General features: G+C 41.3%; 1 protein-coding gene across 5 annotated transcripts in view; it reads right to left on the bottom strand.

Annotated features, from left to right (window-relative positions):
• The window catches only part of PATJ (PATJ crumbs cell polarity complex component), a 353,136-nt gene that overhangs the window by 70,062 nt on the left and 263,449 nt on the right, over positions 1-19,625 (bottom strand). For all 5 annotated transcript variants that reach the window (XM_082616407.1, XM_082616410.1, XM_082616411.1 and 2 more), the window contains one exon: positions 1,322-1,396. In XM_082616407.1, the coding sequence (XP_082472533.1) occupies positions 1,322-1,396 (75 nt within the window). The remainder of the gene's footprint in view (positions 1-1,321; positions 1,397-19,625) is intronic.

The following is a 19,625-nucleotide window of genomic DNA, read 5'->3' as shown; positions in this document are numbered from 1 at the left end:
AAAAGTCACTACTCAAAAGAAGACAGACTGAGTTTTCTATCACTAATTAGCTGTGTGATCACAGGCAAGCCACTCAACCTCCTAAATGTCCTCATCTGTAAATTGGTGGTGATACCTCTATACCTTGCAAGGTTGTTGTAGAGACTGAAGATAGAAGTACATAAATAAACCTATCACTATTCCAGGAACAACTTAGGAGTTTAATTAATAATAGCTACTAATGTTTGTATGTCCTTTGATAACATATTAATAAATGATCAGCCAGCTTCTGACTGAAAACCTTCAGGGATGAAAAATTCCATTTCCACAAGGAATCTCATTCCTTTTGTCATAGCTCAAATGGTTGGGAAGTTGTTTATGATGAGCTGACACAGCTTCACTGCAGATGTTGCCAAATGATCTCTGGGTCCTTTCTGTTCTGCAGCTATAGAAAAGGGTAATAATCACTTTCTGAAAGGAAAATGACTTAGATATTTAAGTGCTCACTTTTCAGCAGGGAAAAGAAAGGCAAGAGGATGTGTAGATTCACCCCAGTTCTAAAATTCTGTGGTTATAAAATTTTAGAGATGTTTGATATATGTCTTGAGATAAGTGGCAGTATGAAAAGTACTAGCACATTAATACTATTTGCAAATATATTACATAAAGTAAAAAAAAAATCTGGTTCTAAATTTTTTTAAATTGCTTACAACTTTCAGTTGAAGTGAATTTTTTTCAGTTGAACCTTATTTCTAAGGTTCTTTCTACACCTACTTGTTTTTATTTAGGTTTTTAGCATATAATTTTGGATACCTGTAAGCTCTAGTAATCTATAGTTCCTTAAACATAAAAATAGTTAATATAGTAATAATGTAAATTTTAGCAGCACAAAAAAAAGTTCAATGGCAAAAAAAGGACAAAAATTTGACAAATAGAAATTTATAGTTTTTTAAGAAGAATAACTATATAAATACAAGGAACACTTGTTATTGCATTTATAATTCTATAAAACTACGAACTCTCCTTCTTAAAATTTTTATTCATGACATTATGTAAGGCATGGGGCTCTCAAAATTTAGGTGCAAGTGTGTTTTCAGAGATGCCTCACTTTTAAACACCTGCTTAGGGTGTTGGTACAGGAAGACATAAAAAGGGTATTTCCACACATCCTGCACAGGATCGGTGATACAGCTGTGGGTTGACTTCAGGTTGAAAGACATACCTTAACTTCCTGCCAAGTAATAAAGGATCAGATTTCATTGCAACCATCTCCTTTTCTTCTGGAACCCATTTATAACACACACCATCCGAGTAGAGCAAACATAAAGGGTCAGTTACGTACGCTGTCAGTTGGACATTCCAGTGCCCTCTGCTGACCTGCCACCACACCTTGACCAACCACTTGGGAGATGTCTTCCTAAAATGTAAAAGATACGGCCAGTTATCGGTATTAAACTGTAGGCTCAACTGTCCTCTCCGAATTCAGCAGTCAAGCACCATTTAATGGGGCTTGAAGCTACTACATAAATGACCAACACACCAGGCAGAAGAGTTCTATTCATCCACCTGGACTAACTCTCAGAAATGAACACAGGCTTGTCATTTCCAAATGCCTTTCAGATCTGTCAGGCTTTAAGCCTATCAGATATCTTTTGATGGTCATTTCAGCCAAAGTTTTTTCTTCTTGAACCCTTTCAGGGTTCAAGTCCTGATATTAGAATTTCTTTCCCCTTAAAATATCCAATTAGAGGCAAAAATGTACACTCACTAAAGACACTGGGAGATAAAAGTTAGTTCTGAACTCCATGGACAAGTGCAGACTTCAGACTTAGGAGAGACGCAAACTATCAAAACACATGTGAAACTGATGCATAGTTAAAGGACAGTTAGTTGAAATAAATGATGACAGTGATAAATTGACCAGAATGCTTGTCTGCCTCCCACCATATCCCATCCTTTTTTACAGGCAATTTACAGGGGAAATTATTATATGATGGTTTACTCTAAGGCATGAACTCATGCATTTTGCTTGGACAAGGCAGGGAACACAGAGAGAGACTGATCTGGATAGGAGAAAGGATGGGTTTACTTGGCCATTGGTAAATGTCTGAGAGATACCCAGGCAGAGAGTCTAGTACATAGTTGGCAGATAGGTAAGCTATCTCAAGGTGAGAGGAAAGGTGTGACTTGTTTAGTAGAGTGTTAGGAGTTTGTGACCCTAGCTTCTCAACTTAAAAGCTCTGAAATCCTAAGCAGGTTATCTGACCTCTCCAAGCCTGAGTTTCTTCATATATAAAATGGGAAAAAAATAAGAGCAGCTATACGCTAAGGATGTTGAAAGGATTAAATGGAGCAATACATAAAAAGCACTAAGCATGGTACCTGGCAAATATCAAGTATTTAATAAAGATGCTAATGATGATAGTAAGTGAAGTCAACCTATGATAAACCCACGTTCCTAACTCTGCTATAGGGTTGGTGAAAACAATTACCTGGACAGGACACTTTCTGCTTTGGGGAACACTGGTGTACTATTTGACACCACCACTCCCACCCCCACCCTGGTTTCTTTTCTGGGCATATTGATATGCTCTTTTTTTTTTTGGCTGCATTGGGTCTTTGCTGCTGCGCGCAGGCTTTTCTGTAGTTGCAGCGAGCAGGGGCTACTCTTTGTTGCGGTGCGCAGGTTTCAGTAGTTGTGGTGCACGGGCTTAGTTGCTCCGTGGCATGTGGGATCTTCCCGGACCAGGGCTCGAACTCGTGTCCCCTGCATTGGCAGGCAGATTCTTAACCACTGCGCCACCAGGGAAGCCCTGATATACTCTTTCTTCAACAGGCGCCCATCAGATTTGCAACAATACAATAGATAATGATCAGATTATGCCCAGCCATTCATTATTACTAGATTAGGTTATAATTTCATTTTTGTCTCCTCAATTCCCTATTAGTTTCTAACCTGAGAGATTTAACCCCACCACGTAATATCCTGAGACTACAGCCTAGGACCCCTGGATGACTGTGAGTACCCCTAGCTGCTTACTTCTAATATATTTTAGGACCAGAACTACCTCTCATTTAGATTCTCTCTTATTTCTCCCATATGGAAGGAAGATCCTAGAACTCTTCTCCCTCATTCCTAGCTTTTTCTTTTTTATTTTTTAACTTTGCTCCTAAACAGATTATGTGACATAAAAATAATTTAAAAATTACCTCTTCCCTTAATTCTTCCCTGAGCCCCTGGGTGGTGCCCCTTCACAGCATGACCAATTTATTTTATCACTATTTTTTTGTAACATTATATATATTTAAAAATCTTATGTGTTTGTCTCTCGTATACTAATATCATTGATTTTGTCTTATTTGTTTCTTAAACATATGGCAGAATAGAATATAAGCTTGATAAAGGGCTAGTGGTAAATGAATCAAAGTTCGGGAACTTAAATCTTAAATGCACCTGGGTGGATTTCATGGTGCCCATGAAAGGAAGGGCACACAGTGAAGGTGACCCTGTGGCCTCTAGTTTAAAGGATCACAGCTGAAAACAGAGAAGAAAGACATGGGAAAGTCAGTAAATGGTGCTCATGGGAATTTTCAGAATAAGAACTCTAAACTACCTTATAAACGGAAACCACTGGTGTTGTTCCCTCTAGTGTGGATCAAATGGCCTTAGGAAGAGCAAAAAGTGCCTCTATTTGAAAATGATACTGCAGAGGTCTGCAATTCTACCTTTGTTTAAACCCAGATTAACCAGCGATGTGACAGAAGAGCTGACCTCCCCAGTTCAACACTTTAAAACCCAATTTGCATATGACGTAGGGTACTACTACTCGTAGAACTTGTCCTCATCATTTGCACTTGTAAATGAAAAGAAAGGGCACTGGCACAGCAGCGAGAAAAATCTGGGTTCAGACTGGTTCCACTACGTATTAGCAGCAGTAGTGCTTAGAAACCTTCGTTTCTCCCAACCGTGAGAACGCAGTAACTGCTACCTGAATGAAGCGTTGCCATCAAAGTTGAGTTCAACATATGTTTGCTGAGCACCTGCTCTGTGCTGTGAGAAAAGACTAATGGAGCCTTGCACTTATGACATGTACATATCTGGTGAGACAGAAACTAGAGAAATAATTATGGAAATGTTGAATTACAACTGAATGATATATGTGTGAAGGTATGTGGCAGGTAGCAGGTGCCCAAGAGGTATTAATTTCCTTCTCTTTCTCTTATCCTGTCCTCAAAAATGTGGAAGGATGAAATCAGAGCTCTGAAAAGCATCTGACCCACCACAATGTCCCATCTCTTATACTGATTACCCTGAAACCTCTGGTCCAAGGGACGGAGCCAGTACATGATGGTGATAAAACAATCGCTAGAACTTACGGAGCACGGTTGCCAGTTACCAAGCCAGATAGGTTACATTTTTTTTTAAAATTTTCTGGGGATTAAAAAAAAAAATTATTTATTGATTTTTGGCTGCGTTGGATCTTCATTGCTGCATGCAGGCTTTCTCTAGTTGCAGCAAGCGGGGTCTACTCTTCGTTGCGGTGCGCAGGCTTCTCATTGCGGTGGCTTCTCTTGTTGCGGAGCATGGGCTCTAGATGCACGGGCTTCAGTAGTTGTGGCACACAGGCTTAGTTGCTCCACGGCATGTGGGGCCTTCCCAGACCAGGGCACGAACCCATATCCCCTGCATTGGCAGGCAGATTCCAAACCACTGCACCACCAGGGAAGCCCAGGTTACATATTTTAGATATCGATGTACACAACAGACCTATGAGTTAGGTACTTCTATCATCCTCATTTTAGAGTTGAAGTAACGGAGGTACAGAGAATCCAAAGTATATGCCAGGGGGCTTCTCTGGTGGCGCTGTGGTTAAGAATCCACCTGTCAATGCAGGGGACATGGGTTCGACCCCTGGTCCGGGAAGATCCCACATGTCGCGGAGCAACTAAGTCCGTACACCACAACTACTGAGCCTGAACTCTAGAGCCCGTGAGCCACAAGTACTGAGCCCACGTGCCACAACTACTGAGCCCGCATGCCACAAACTACTGAAACCCATGTGCCTAGAGCCCATGCTCCCAACAAGAGAAGCCACCGCAATGAGAAGCCTACGCACCGCAACGAAGAGTAGCCCCTGCTCCCCTCAACTAGAGAAAGCCTGCACGCAGCAACAAAGACCCAACATGGCCAAAAGTAAAAATAAATAAAATAAAAATAAAATAAAATAAAATAAAAAACAAAGTATACGCCAGGCCAGAACTTAACACAGACACATCTTGCTCCAAAGTCCCTGCCCTTAACCGAGGGGTAAACCACAGGGGCAGGGAAAGGCTCACTTCCTCCCAACAATTCATACAAGATTCCCAGGAGTTGGCCTCAACATAATGATTCCATTTTTAGATTCAACAACTCAGAACAAGGCATACCTGCTTATTTCGAGCCTGGGCAGGAAAAATAAAATTCATGGCACTTGCCACTGCAGTGACCTTGGGTGAGTCACTTTCCTTCGTGTTTACAATTAAATTTGGAACTTACTAATCTCTCAACTATTGTTCCAAGGGAGCTCTTAGTGCCTTCAAAGATGAGGTTCTGGGACATTTTAAGGTGTTGACTTTGCACAGGGGACCTCTAAATAAGAAGACTGAGAAAGGAGTGTGGAAAGATCTTCTCATTTCATGAAACATACTGATATGACACATTCTGTGTGCATTATGTTATAATCCTCAGCGCAGCACTATGAGCCCCTGAAAGAAAATGCTTGGTGGGCCAGGCAAATTACTCTGATCAAGAGAAGGAGCTTCAGAGGGGTGGACATAAAAGGCAACACTCGGAATGTTCTTTATAATAGATAATAATGGATTGATATCCAGCTTACAATCACCAAAGCTGGTTGACTTCTGTCCCAAAGCTGGGTACTCAACATGTCTGTCTGTCTGGCCACGGTAACTGGTCCAAGTGTGGACACCCGAACCGCACAAGAACATCCTATAGATTTTCCAAAGTGGACCCAAGGGCAGAGAGCCAGCCACTTTCTGGCAGAGAGGCTTAGGAGCCCTGGACAGCCATGCTCATACCATGCTGAGGAAGCCAGTTTGAAGTAGAAGAGAGTCAGACAAATGTACAGAGTCACCTCTGCCAGCACCAGGTCTCTGGTTCCAACTGTCCCTTCCTGCAGTTATGTAAAAAGAACCTGTAGCCTATCAGTGAATTTCCCCTTCTGTCTATAAGATCAAGTTGAGGTTTTATTGCTTGCAACCAAGAGACTTCTGATTAAAATGAGGTGGAGCCCAGAAATGATCAGAATAACAAACTCACTGGAGTGAGTCTGTAAATAGAGATGAAGTGAACTGAGTACAAGACAACAAACTAAAGAAAGCTGCTCAGCCTAAAAGTAGTCAAAGGACAACTTTTGCCTAGATCAGTCCCACCCTAATTCTTACCCACTCATCTACCCACCTGGATCAGGTGAAATCACATTAGCAAAAGCTCCCACAGCATCTTAACTTTCCCTTCAATAGTACTCATCAACACTAAGTCATTTATTTAAAGTCAGATTCAAATCCAGGCTGTGACGCTTATTAGTTGAGTGTCTCTGTGCCTCAGTTTCCTAATCCATAAAATGAGGATAATAATAGGCTTGATTTCATATAAAATATGAATTAATACACTTAGAATGGTGCCTTTTGGAGCACATAGTAAATGCAGTGACAGAGTTAGCTGCCATTATCCTCAGCAGTTCTGAAAGCTTTCTGAAGGGAAGACTTAGTGTCATGCTCACTGTGATATGCCCTGTGGCTTGCACAGTGCTGGGGATATAACAGGCCTTCAATATAAACTCCCTTATTTTCTGCTTTCTTTGAAAGATAAGATAATCAACATAGGTTTTAGGTTATATGATCTTAAAATTATGTCAGCAAATAAGCCCTCCCCAGAGAAGTGAAAACTTTACAGACGCAAAGAACATCATAACATTTCTGAGAAGCTCTGGGATTCAGATGATGGGGCACCAAACACAGGTAAGAAAGTACGAGTTCAGGGCTCTGAGCTGTCACAACTAAGAGCTTCTCTGGGCCCATCATGCTTGCTGAATAATTATAAGATTACTTTCTCAATTTAGAAATATCTGGTAAGCAATAGCTTCCTTCTAGGCAAGATGAAATTCCAAGTTGAATAACAAGTCTCCACAGCAGGCCACTAAATTGGCTGGGAGTGAAAGAAAGCTAGCAGACGTCCAAGATGTGAATTTGTATTAAAAATGTGTACCTATATTTCTGCTGTCTTTGAGTTCATGAGGTTACTTTACTGGCTACCCTCACATCTCTATATTATCTTCATTATGATGCAGAGGGGAAGAGAATGGAAGGAAAAGCCAAAAGCTTTTCTCTCGTGACTTTTGTGAAGGAAGTAGACTTGACTGTAGATCTACCGTCTTTTTTTATGACTGGGAAAGGGAAATTTATCATGTAGGCAAATCTCAAGTGATTTTCAGAAATACAAGACATAAAGTACAATGAGCTGTGAAAAATGGCACATATTTCAATGTAATTGAACTCTGCCATTGGCAATTTGCATACTGTCACAAAAGAGAGGCCAGCGCTGACTCAGACACATTCTTCTGTAGGGAACGCCTACACTCCTGCTATAGATGCTGTTTTCATATTGGATCTGAAATATTGGATCTGAAACAGAAAATAATATTCACACAGTGGCATCGGTTTCCGTAGCTGAACCAGAAATCCTACAGTTCTTGATGGACAACAAACTGGGGATAAAAATGGATTTTAAGCACACAGTTCAGGACCTTGCTTTAAAAATGAGCAGGAGGGCTTCCCTGGTGGTGCAGTGGTTGAGAGTCTGCCTGCCGACGCAGGGGATACGGGTTCGTGCCCCGGTCCGGGAAGATCCCACATGCCGCGGAGCGGCTGGGCCCGTGAGCCATGGCAGCTGAGCCTGCACATCTGGAGCCTGTGCTCCGCTATGGGAGAGGCCACAACAGTGAGAGGTCCACGTACCGAAAAAAAAAAAAAAAAAAAAAAAGAGCAGGATATTACACCTGAGAATTCCAGCCTGGATGTAAGACTTAACAAGAAGCCTATAATCATCAGAAACACATTTTAAACTATTTTTTCCCCCAAACTTGGATGCCAGCAGTTTAAAAACACTTAGGAATAATTTTTAATCAAGCACAGCAGTCAAAATTGATAAACTGAACCTGTATCAGAAGTCATGTGGTATATTGTTCCTTTAAAATTCTACACTGAACTCATTATCTTCTCCCACAGATCTGATTTTTTTTCTCATTTTTTTTTTTTTTTAATTAGTGACAATATCAGCCTCCCAGTTATCAGGTTTAAAACTACAGCCAGGGACTTCCCTGGTGGCGCGGTGGTTAAGAATCCGCCTGCCAATGCAGGGGACATGTGTTCGAGCCCTGGTCTGGGAAGATCCCACATGCCGCGGAGCAACTAAGCCCATGCGCCACAACTACTGAGCCCACGTGCTGCAACTACTGAAGCCTGCTCACCTAGAGCCCATGCTCCGCAACAGGAGAAGTCACCGCAATAAGAAGCCCTCGCATGACAACAAAGAATAGCCCCCGCTCGCCGCAACTAGAGAAAGCCCGCACGCAGCAACGAAGACCCAACACAGCCAAAAATAAATAAATTACTTAATAAATAAATAAATAAAACCACAGCCAGCCTTTATTAATCTCTGTCTTTGCCTGCTTTCATCTAATCATTTCCAAAGTACTCCTGATTCTAGGATCACAACATGAAGCAAAATAGATTTTTCTTAGACTTTGGGATTTCAAAAAGACCAGAAATTTTTCAAAAGGACTTTGAGGTTGTAGAGTTACCTTTTTTTTGGCCAGGTAATTGAGAGCAAGAGAATATTAGGTTGGAGCATATGCATTTGCTAATTTATGAGTCAAGAAATGGTCAAATATCAGTGATGTAAGAGGGGTCAAGCTATTAAAGTCCTCTCCCCACAACTATCACCATATATTACCACCACAATGTCATGTAGGAAGAGCCATTTTAACACTAAAACGTTAGGTAGGACACAATCTTAAAGGACAGTCTTTTATATTGAATAAATTTAGCTTTATGAAAAACTCTCCACATGGTTATTATTTTTCATATTTCCCACTGACCAGTGAGAACTGTCACAGATCCACATGGGTCTAATGAATAACCCTTTAGTATTATCTGGATAAAGAAGAAAGCTTGGACTTTGGTGTCTGACAGTGGTCATGTCCTGGTTTTTCTACTTATAGGTTACAAGCTCTATGACAAATTAGACTTCTTAAACTTCAGCTTCTTTGTGGGTTAATACCAAATACCTCTTGGAGAGGCAGTCTGGCACGAGTCAGGCATGTAAGGTTATGAGTCAAACATAAGGTTTTGAATCCTTACTGTGGCACTTGCTGCCCCTAAGCCTTTGAGCGAGTGCATCAACTTCTGGAATACTCAGGTCCCTCATCTGCCAGATGGAGGGAATAATGCTCCATGATGGGGAGGAGGGAGGTGATACACTGTGTTCAGTTCCTAACAGATGGTAAGTGCTCATAAATGGTGGATGGCATTATTATTACTATTGTTACTGCTATTGTGTTTGTTGGGATAAATAAGATGATCTTTAAAAGTGCCTGCTACAGGGACAGGTACCTAATAAGTACTCATTAAATGACAGTTTCCTGTCTTCCAGAGACACCTAAAACTCAGTAGACAAGAAGGAACAAATCATCTTTCCCCACACATCTGCTTTTCCTCCTGGTTTTTTTTTGTTTGTTTGTTTTTTGTTTTGGCCACTCCAAGTGGCTTGCGGGATCTTAGTTCCCTGGTCAGGGACTGAACCCAGGTCTGCAGCAGTGAAAGCGCCAAGTCCTAACCACTGGACCACCGGGGAATTCCCTTCCTCCTCATTCTTTTACCAGTGAATGGCATCAACCAACCAGCCAGTCAGCCAGCTGCCCATGATGTAATCCGAGACTACTTGCCTCACCCCGCTTCTTCTTCAACTTTGACATTCACACAACCATCAAGTCTATCAATTCTAACTGCTGTATTTATTGAAAATCTGCACTCACTGACAGACCCCCTAGTTTAGGTCACTATCGACTTTCATCTCATTTCCTCTAGCAGCGTTTTAAACTCCCTGCCTTCAGTTTTGACATTTGCTAGCAGATTCTTCACAGGGAGCTCAAAAGGATCTTATCAACAGGCTAATCTCATCATTATAATTCCCCTTTAAAAACCATTCCAAAGTCTTCTGTTGGTAGAAAGACCTTTCTCCTGGTCCACAAGGCCCTCCACCACCCAGCTCCTGTCTACTGCTCGGCTTTCACCTTCCGCCAGGCCCACCTGCATGGCCACAGCTAGTAGACCTGGGATGCAGCCTCAGGTACTCACAGGTGATGGGGATGATGTAGGTACTCAAGTACTTACAGGTGACGGGGAAGCAGGCATTCTCTAAGCAGGGGTTAGAGAATGGTGGAAAGGTAGGGACTGAAATAAACTAGAAGTACATAATTGATGAAAGGGGCAGCTTGGAATGCTGGTCTGTTTTCAGTAGAAAATAGAAACCAGAATTTTTAAGGTAAAAATCTCCTGACAACCAGTTTGTAACCTTTGCATTAGACCTAATGTGGTGAACTCCTAGATGAAAGATGTCTTATTTATCTTTGCATTCCTAGAGCTTGATACATCACAAGTTCTCGGGAAATGTGTACTGAATAACGAGAGTTCTAGCACACATTGATTTTATATAGACAAAATCTGGTGTTAACAATAGCTACAGTTACTGAGCCCTTACTGCATTCCAAGCACTATTAAGAGTTTCACGTACAAAATCACACTTCATCTTCACAAAAAATAGGAGGGTCTCCTCCTCCCTCATTTTTGGGTGGAGAAATGAAGGCAGACAGGATAAGTCACTTTCTAGGTCAGAGCTAGTGACGGCAGGGGGGATGTTTATGTCCATTCAGATATCAGAGCCCACGATTTATATCTGACAGTCTTTTTCATCTGAGAAAGCAAGTACTATCAGACCATTTGGAGATACAGGTATTATTTATAACACTTAACACTGATTTTTCAGTAAGTACGTTTGAAAATTTTATGTGGATCAAGTGTATCAAGGTAGAGAGTAAAAAGTGTTCCTAAAATGTTGCTATTCTGGCTGGTGGGGACTCTGAAATGGTAAAACGCACTGTCAGCTGCGGCGTGAATTTCCATGTCACAGCCCATTTAAGTTAATGATAGTTAATTCAGAAACAATTCATGCTTCCCCAGGCATCTTGCTACCCTGTAAATTCTAAAATCTCCACAAAGAAACTACAGGTTGAATGCCACCTTGAGCTGACTTGGAATACTCTCATTTTTCTATTGTTGCCCTAAGGGTCAGAAATGACATTTCATAATGAAAGACAACAGTAAACACAAACACGGCAGACCGTTTGAAAAAACCTAAACATTTTGAAAATTTTTGAAAAGTCTAAATGTTCTTGAGGCTGCTGCACATGAACTAGGTCTGTAATGACAGGGATTACTTGATACACAGATGCATGCACTGTTGCTAAGCAGTGTCATAGAGTGGGGCTAGAATGCCGGGCACATCTGCTGGGGGCATTTCCTAGCAAGGTTATCTTGGGCTGCTGGCCAAGCCTTGGCATGATGCTTGTTCTCAAGACCCAGATGGTGTAACAACTGCTATTTTAATAGCTCCAAACCTGCGTTCAGAGGAGAGCTTTAAAGCACATGTCCAGCAGAAGGTTTCCATACTGGGAGCAAGAAAGGTAAATTCTTTGACTGGCAACTCTCTGTGGAACTTACCAGGTAAACACATATATTACCTTGCCGTTTATTATAATTTTTGCAAAGACAGAATATGAGAATATATCCTGCCACCGCCATCTCTTGCAGACTGCCATTGCCTCTGCCACAGTAAACTCCCAGCCAGTCCATCAGCATCCACTCTGGCCCCTGTCCAACCTGATCACTACATTACAGCTACAGTTTAGAGTCACCTCCGAAAGCCCTCCATGGCTTCCCACTACCGTTAGCGTAGAGACCATCTCATCAGAGTGGCCTGGCCCTTGTCAACCACTCCAGTTTAGTTCCCATCTCACCAGTTCTGGCAACCGTGAACATTCAGAATTTCAGTTCCCCAAACTCCCGGAGGCTCTAAGGTTGCCTAGCTCCCTCCTTTGTTTCTTCTTTGCCCCACTGCTGGGTAGCGCCAGCTTCTTCAGATCTCAGTTCAATTTTCACTGGGAGAGCCCTTCCTGATAAGGTCAAACCCCCCTATTCTGTGCTCTCTTAGCACCAAGCGCCTCTAGTTCTTAGCTTTTATCAAAGTTGAGATTTCAATCTATATGTAACATTACATGATGTCACTCTCCCATGAAGACTGTAAGCAACACAAGAAGAGAGACTATGTCTGTTTACCTTCGGTAGCATCTTCCCAGGAACTAGCACAGAGTGTAGCGACAGGCTGAACACAGGAATTTACAAGATAAAGCCAAGCTTTAATTGTGATAGACAAAGAAGTGGGGCTTTTTCTACTAGGGTGCAGATTATTAAATACTTGCAAAAAGATTCCAAAATGTGGAGAGGCTACATTAAAAGTTCCTCGCATAGGATCATATTATAGTTTTTTAACAGAATCACAGAATTTCCAGTGTAGAGGTTACTTAGAATCAAATTTCTGATTTGGTTTCAGTTTGTGGATTGTCTATATTCTGTCTTCCCCTCTTTCTTCTTCCTCCTGTAATTTTTTTTTTTTTTTTTTTTTTGCGGTACGTGGGCCTCTCACTGTTGTGGCCTCTCCCGTTTCGGAGCACAGGCTCCGGACGCGCAGACTCAGCGGCCATGGCGCCATGGCTCACGGGCCCAGCCGCTCCGCGGCATGTGGGATCTTCCCGGACCAGGGCACAAACCCATGTCCCCTGCATCAGCAGGCAGACTCTCAGCCACTGCACCACTAGGGAAGCCCCTCCTGTAATTTTTTAAAACACCTTTATTGAGATATAATTAACATATCATAACATTCATCCATCTAAAGTGTACAATACAATGGTTTTACCATTCAGAATTATACAAGTGTCATCACAATAGAAGTTTAGAGCATTTCATAATCTCTGAAAGAAACCTTGAACCCATTAGGGTCACTTTCTATCCCCCAGCCATAGGCAACCACTAATTTACTTTCTGTCTCTATAGATTTTGGTTCTGTTTTTTTTTTGGGGGGTGGGTAACATCTGGCTTTTTATTGATTCAATCAATACACTGGGAATTTAGTAGCAAGTTAATGGCAAGCACTTACAAAATCTGTTTTTCTACTTTTAAAATAAGCTGTCTTAAACAATCTACAGCAACCTAAAATCACAAGAACACACATTGAGTGGCTGAAGCACTTCTGCTATTATGTCTGTGGCAAGCTTATTAGTAATTTCCTAACAAGTCTTCTAGTGCAAAGTGCACATAATCATTTGGAACCTCCATTACCATATTTGGCTCTCAGTTTCCCCTATAAATAATGGTGCTTAAATGTAAGAATTTGAAGTAAAACTGGGCAAGTGTGCCCATATTAACAGAATTACCATATGATCCAGCAGTTTTACTCCTAGGTATATACCCAAGAGAAATGAAAATACACATCACACAAAAACTTGTGCACAATTGTTTACAGCAGCATTATTAATAATAGCCCTATTAATAGGAGTGAAGCCATGCTGCAGGTTTTGATTCTTGTAGCATCATGTATCAGTACTTCTTTATCTTTCATTGCTAAATAATATTCTACTGTATGGATAGACCATATTTCATTTATTCATTCATCCACTGGTGGACATTTACGTTGTTTCCATTTGGGGGCTATTATTAATAATGCTGCTGTAAACAACTGTTTACAAGTTTTTGTGTGACGTGTATTTTCATTTCTCTTGGGTATATACCTAGGAGTAAAACTGCTGGGTCATATGGTAATTCTGTTAATATTTTGAGGAACTGCAAACTGTTTTCCAAACTGGCTGTAGCAGCAATGTATGAGAGTTCCAATTTCTCCATATCCTTGTCAGCACTTATATTATCTGTGTATTTGATTATAATCTCCTAGCAGGTATGAAGTGGTAACTCATTGTGGCTTTGATGTGCATTTCTCTAATGGTTAATGAGGTTGACCATCTTTTTATGTGCTTATTGGCCATTTGTATGGAGAAATGCCTGTTCAGATCCCTACCCATCTTTTAACTGAGTTATTTGTCCTTTTATTATTTTGTTGTAAGCTAGTAGCTCTGAAATTATTTTACTGGCTATTAGTATCTATAACAACATGGAGAAGGAGACAGACAAGAACCAAAGAAGACATAAACTGGTTTTACATCAAGGCAGAAAACTATAGACTCAGACAAGGTTAGAGATCCAAAGGTGGTAGCAAGAACAGAGGTTGGATATTTATAAGAACAACACAGGGGCTTCCCTGGTGGCGCAGTGGTTGAGTCTGCCTGCTGATGCAGGGGACATGGGTTTGTGCCCTGGTCCGGGAAGATCCCACATGCCGCGGAGCGGCTGGGCCCGTGACCCATGGCCGCTGAGCCTGCGTGTCCGGAGCCTGTGCTCTGCAACGGGAGAGGCCACAACAGTGAGAGGCCCGCGTACAGCAAAAAAAAAAAAAAAAAAAAAAAAGAACAACACAGTATTATCTCTTCCTTTCCTTCTCTTGCTCCTTCCTCCCCACCTAACTACTGCACTTCTAAAGACAGCAAGCTGATGTGAACACCTGTCCTTGAACATCTCAAGCCCTTTAAGAAGTGCTAATAGTCTTGCTCATCACTGAATCCCCTGTACATAACATTGTCTGACATGCAAGAGATACTCAATTAATATCTGCTGTTTGAACAAATAGATCACACAGTGATACTTCTGATATTCCAAGAAAGGCTATGTGAACTACACAGTGAAGAGAAGATGGGGTTTAGAGGCAAAGAGAACTGGGTTTGAGTCCCAGCCATAGCACCCACCAGCTGTGAGGTCTTAGGAACAGACTTGACATCTCTTAGCCTCAGTACCTTATCAGTAAAGTAGGGCTAAAAACGTGTGCATCATTGGGTTAAATAAGATCACCAGTATGAAAATGCCTGGCACAGGTTAGTTTCTTGAAATGTTTTAGTTTCCTTCATTTTATGAAACAACGGTTTGGAGGTCTATATCACTTCATTTACCAATGTGAAAGGTAAATTTCAGTATCTACCTGTTTCTATGTTATAATTTTCTATGCTGGAGTTCAAGATTTAGGGAATAAAAATCACAAAGTTCAGATCCCAGTGTAACTCTCTTGCTGTCCCCTGACTTCAGTTTTGTTCTACATCTGTATCTCTCTGAGAAGCAGTACTGCATAATGGTTTAGAGTGCAGCCTCCAGCCTCACAGTGCATGGACCTGGATCCTGGCTTCACCAGGTAATTATTTAGGCAACCTGCTTAACATTTCAGTACCTCAGTTTCCTCATCTCTTAAATGGGGATAATACTAGTACTAACTTCATAGGATTGTTAGGTGAATGATGTTAGAATAGTGCCTGGCACACAGACATTCAACAGATGCTATCTATTATCAGCAGTTGCATTTTGGGGGTTGAAAAAATTCACCTCAGTTTTCCAAGTGACACGTAATGCTTCACTCAGAACAGCTAATCCTCATCTGGCTGACGCTTAATGCTTTAATCAGCATAACATCATCCACCATTAACAACAACTCCCCCTTACACAGTCATTCCGGGTACTCTGGCATGGTTCTACCTAGTACTTTATAGTTATTAACTCCTTTCTCTCACAATAACCCTTTGTTTCTTTCTCCCATTTTACAGATGCAAAAATTGAGGCACAGAGAGGTTAAGCTGTTTGCCTAAGGTTGTACGGCTAGTAAATGGTGGAACCAGGATTTGAATCTAAGTAGAATGGCTCCAATCTTTGCACTCTTAATAATTTAGCTATACTGCCCCCAAAGAGTGGATTACATTAACACAGATATCCCCAACATGATAAAAACATAGGTTTATACCCAAAAGATTAAAATACTTATTTTAGGGATTCATGCTCTTCTATGTCAAGATACTAGGGAGACAAGGACCCTTCAGGATGAGGTGCAGCTCTTCTAATTTCTAGTTTTGTGGTCTTTCACTAAGCAGCTTAAGATCTCATCTGTAAGTCAGGGATTAAATAACTCCTGCCCTACTTCTTACATAGGGTTATTTTGGGGATAAAATTGAATAAAATCATGAACTAATATCATGTTGGAAAAAATAGATATTAAAATATTTAAGCTAACGAGATAATAGATGAGGCAGTTTTGCAAATTGCAAGGCTCTGTGCAAAAATTTTTTTAAGTTCTTTTCAAAAGGCTTAAAAAATAATCTTAACAGGCTCTCACCTAGACTTCTGAAATAGATTCCAGACACTTCCCTGTCTCCAGTCTCTCACAATCGGAATCTATGCTTCACCAACCATCACCTGATCAGTTGTCTAAAAACAAGTCATTCTCCCTTTAAAAAATATTTTAGAGAAATCTAATATCTACTGAAGTTCTTATAAACTCCTTGGCTGTGAATCTGGGGACTACCGAGATATGGACGAAAGCCAATCATCACTGAAGAGTGGAAATAAGCACTGGAATATATGTAGACTCGTGGCTTAGTCTTAGCTCGGAAAACAGGTAATCTTGGAGAAGCACTTTAATAGCCCTTTGGAGTATAGTTTCTCATAGGTAGCACCTTGTATGTATGTGTATCCATGTAGTTAATGAGACATTTATTGAGCACTGAGCATAAAAAGATGAATATGTTAATCTATAATTCACAGCATATAGTCCCTTCAGTTCTGTGATTCTACTGTTCAACTTCTATCCGATTCTACTGTTCAACTTTGCACACAGTACATCACCCACACTGTTTCATTCACCTGGTGAACCCCTCGGTAGTCAATCCCCTTCTCATCTTTAAAGGTTCACCTTAAAGGCCAAGAGTCTAAGAAACCATCCCTAATCCCTGAATGAGATGGTTTTCCTTCCACTTTTGAACTCCTGTCACATATTTTTTCTCTCTCTTTCATACACTTCTGCCTGGTCTGATTTTCCAGGTACAAATTCTGTTATCCTCACTGATGCTTGAGGGTAAGCTGCTTAAGAGCAAGACCTGTGTTTTTCTCCTGGTCTCTCCTGTAGGGGCCAGCAGTGTCTGATGAGATATATGCTCCCACAGGAAGCAAGAAATTCAACCTTTAAAGGGTTAGAGCTTACTGTTTCCAACTGACATAAACTAAGGTAACAGGAGTCAAGGCCCATACAGATCACATGCTGTCCTCTGACGAGGTGCATCCAGCAACCATCCTAGAACGGTGCAGCAATGCAGGGGAGCTGGTGCCAATCTCATAATAGAAACAATCAAATGATGACTAATGATGAGGAACTGTTATTAATACAGTTGACCCTTGAACTACATTGGTTTGAACCATGTGGGTCCACTTACACACGGATTTTTTTCAATAGTAAATACAATAATACTACACAATCTGCCATCTGAGGTTGGTTGGAGCCGTGGATGTGGAGGAACCCAGAACACAGGGGGCCTTATAACTATAAGCTATACATGGATTTTCCACTGTGCAGAAGGTCAGCATCCCTAACCAATGCATTTTTCAAGGGTCAACTGTACTTTATGATGAGACAATAATGAATATGTTAGGTTGAGCCAGATGAAATTTTTACCCTCAAGGACAGCAATTTCATGATTTAATATAATTTGCTAATTTATGCATTATCTATCTCCCTTCCCCCATCTACCCATGAATGAGTCTCTATGAAGGCACACGTTCTGGTACATTTTGTTCACTTTTGTATCTCCAGTGCCTGGAACATAGTGGCATTTGGCAAATATTTTCTGAATTAATGCATGAACTTGCTAAGCACCAACTATGTACCTTATACTCTACTACATGCTTATACTTTATTGTCTATTTGTTTCTCATAACATCCTGGTTACTCCCATCCTTCAGATGAGTAAACTGAGGCTTGGTGAGGTCTAACTTGCTCGTTAGACACACTCTTAAGCAATACTTTATGCTAGGCCATTTATATTTATGCTATAAAAGTTGTTCAAATTTGGCTCTTTCCTCAGTTGACTAGACCATGAATATTCTATTGGAAGTGGTGACAAAGAAATTGTAGAATACCAAAAAGAGAAAGAGGTTGGTGGGGGGGAGGGGAGGAAGAAAAATACCAGTCAATGGGTTTGGGGAAGCTTTTATTCTTATTAAAATGCAGTATGAAATAATCTAAAAATTATCCTTAGTCCTTCAGGTCCTCTGCCTGAGGGTGGTGCTCTTCAATTATTTTGGCACTTGGAGCCCCATCACTGGTGTTGCCTTCTTGGGAACAGAGGGTGGATGACGGATGGCTTTTGCCTGCAGCCTACAAGTGAGCCTCTGTGGGACTACCTGCCTCTCCCAGCAAGCAAGGGAATGTTTTCACTCTTTTACCATTTCCTCTGTGGATGAAATCAGGGGCCTCTACTTGCAAAGCCCTGTTGCTTTAAAAGATTTTTCCTTAATCTATCTTTGGAGAAACAGTGCCCAAAAGAACCAGTTAGTAGGGTCTTTTAAAAATTTTTTTTTAAATTAATTAATTTATTTTTGGCTGCTTTGGGTCTTCATTGCTGCGCTCAGGCTTTTCTAGTTGCGGCGAGCGGGGGCTACTCTTCGTTGCAGTGTGCGGGCTTCTCACTGCAGTGGCATCCGTTGTTGCGGAGCACGGGCTCTAGGCGTGTGGCCTTCAGTAGTTGCGGCACGTGGGCTCAGTAGTTGTGGCTCGTGGGCTCTAGAGCGCAGGCTCAGTAGTTGTGGCGCACAGGCTTAGTTGCTCCGCGGCATGTGGGATCTTCCCGGACCAGGGCTCAAACCCGCGTCCACTGCACTGGCAGGCAGATTCTTAAGCCCTGCACCACCAGGGAAGTCCCAGTAGTATTTTTAAATGAACGAAGGAGCTGCAGTTTGAAATTCATTGATGTTCCTCATTCCTCTTCAGTGCAAAGATGCAGTTTGTCTTTTGGAAAGGGAACAGTGTACCTTTGGCACGTCTTGTTCAAGAACAGTGGTCATAATCTGTTGGTCCCACTATTCTTGATGCCTCACATAGGGTTTGTGTAAGAGTGGACCATTATAATTTCCACTCTTGCTGAAATGTCCTTTTCCTTCAGCCTGAAAGAATCAGTTCATTTTCTAGGATATGGAATCTAAGCCAGTCCTGATATATATAAAAGCTGAAAGAAGATAAATGGATGATTTTTCAAACTCCCTGAAGTAAAATGAACAACTCTGTGCTGTCATAAAATCACAGTGACCCTCCTAAGCGACTAATTCTTTGAGACTCATAATATATTTTGAAACAGAGGGGAAAAAAAGCCCACATTTCTTTCTAGAACTTGCAGTCTAACCCTGGAAGTGCTAGGCTGCAAAACAGAGAGGTAGATTATGAGCAAAGGCTTGGGAGTCAGACTGAATGAGATCAATCTCCAGGTCTATGACATACTAGTGAGTGGCCTTTCACAAATTAGTTAACATCTCTAAGCAAGCCTTCAGTTTCCGCACATGTAAAA

This window comes from Mesoplodon mirus (assembly GCF_964341445.2).
Source record: "Mesoplodon mirus genome assembly, chromosome: 3".
NCBI lineage: Eukaryota > Metazoa > Chordata > Mammalia > Artiodactyla > Ziphiidae > Mesoplodon > Mesoplodon mirus.
This window is presented reverse-complemented; position numbering and strand designations above follow the sequence as displayed.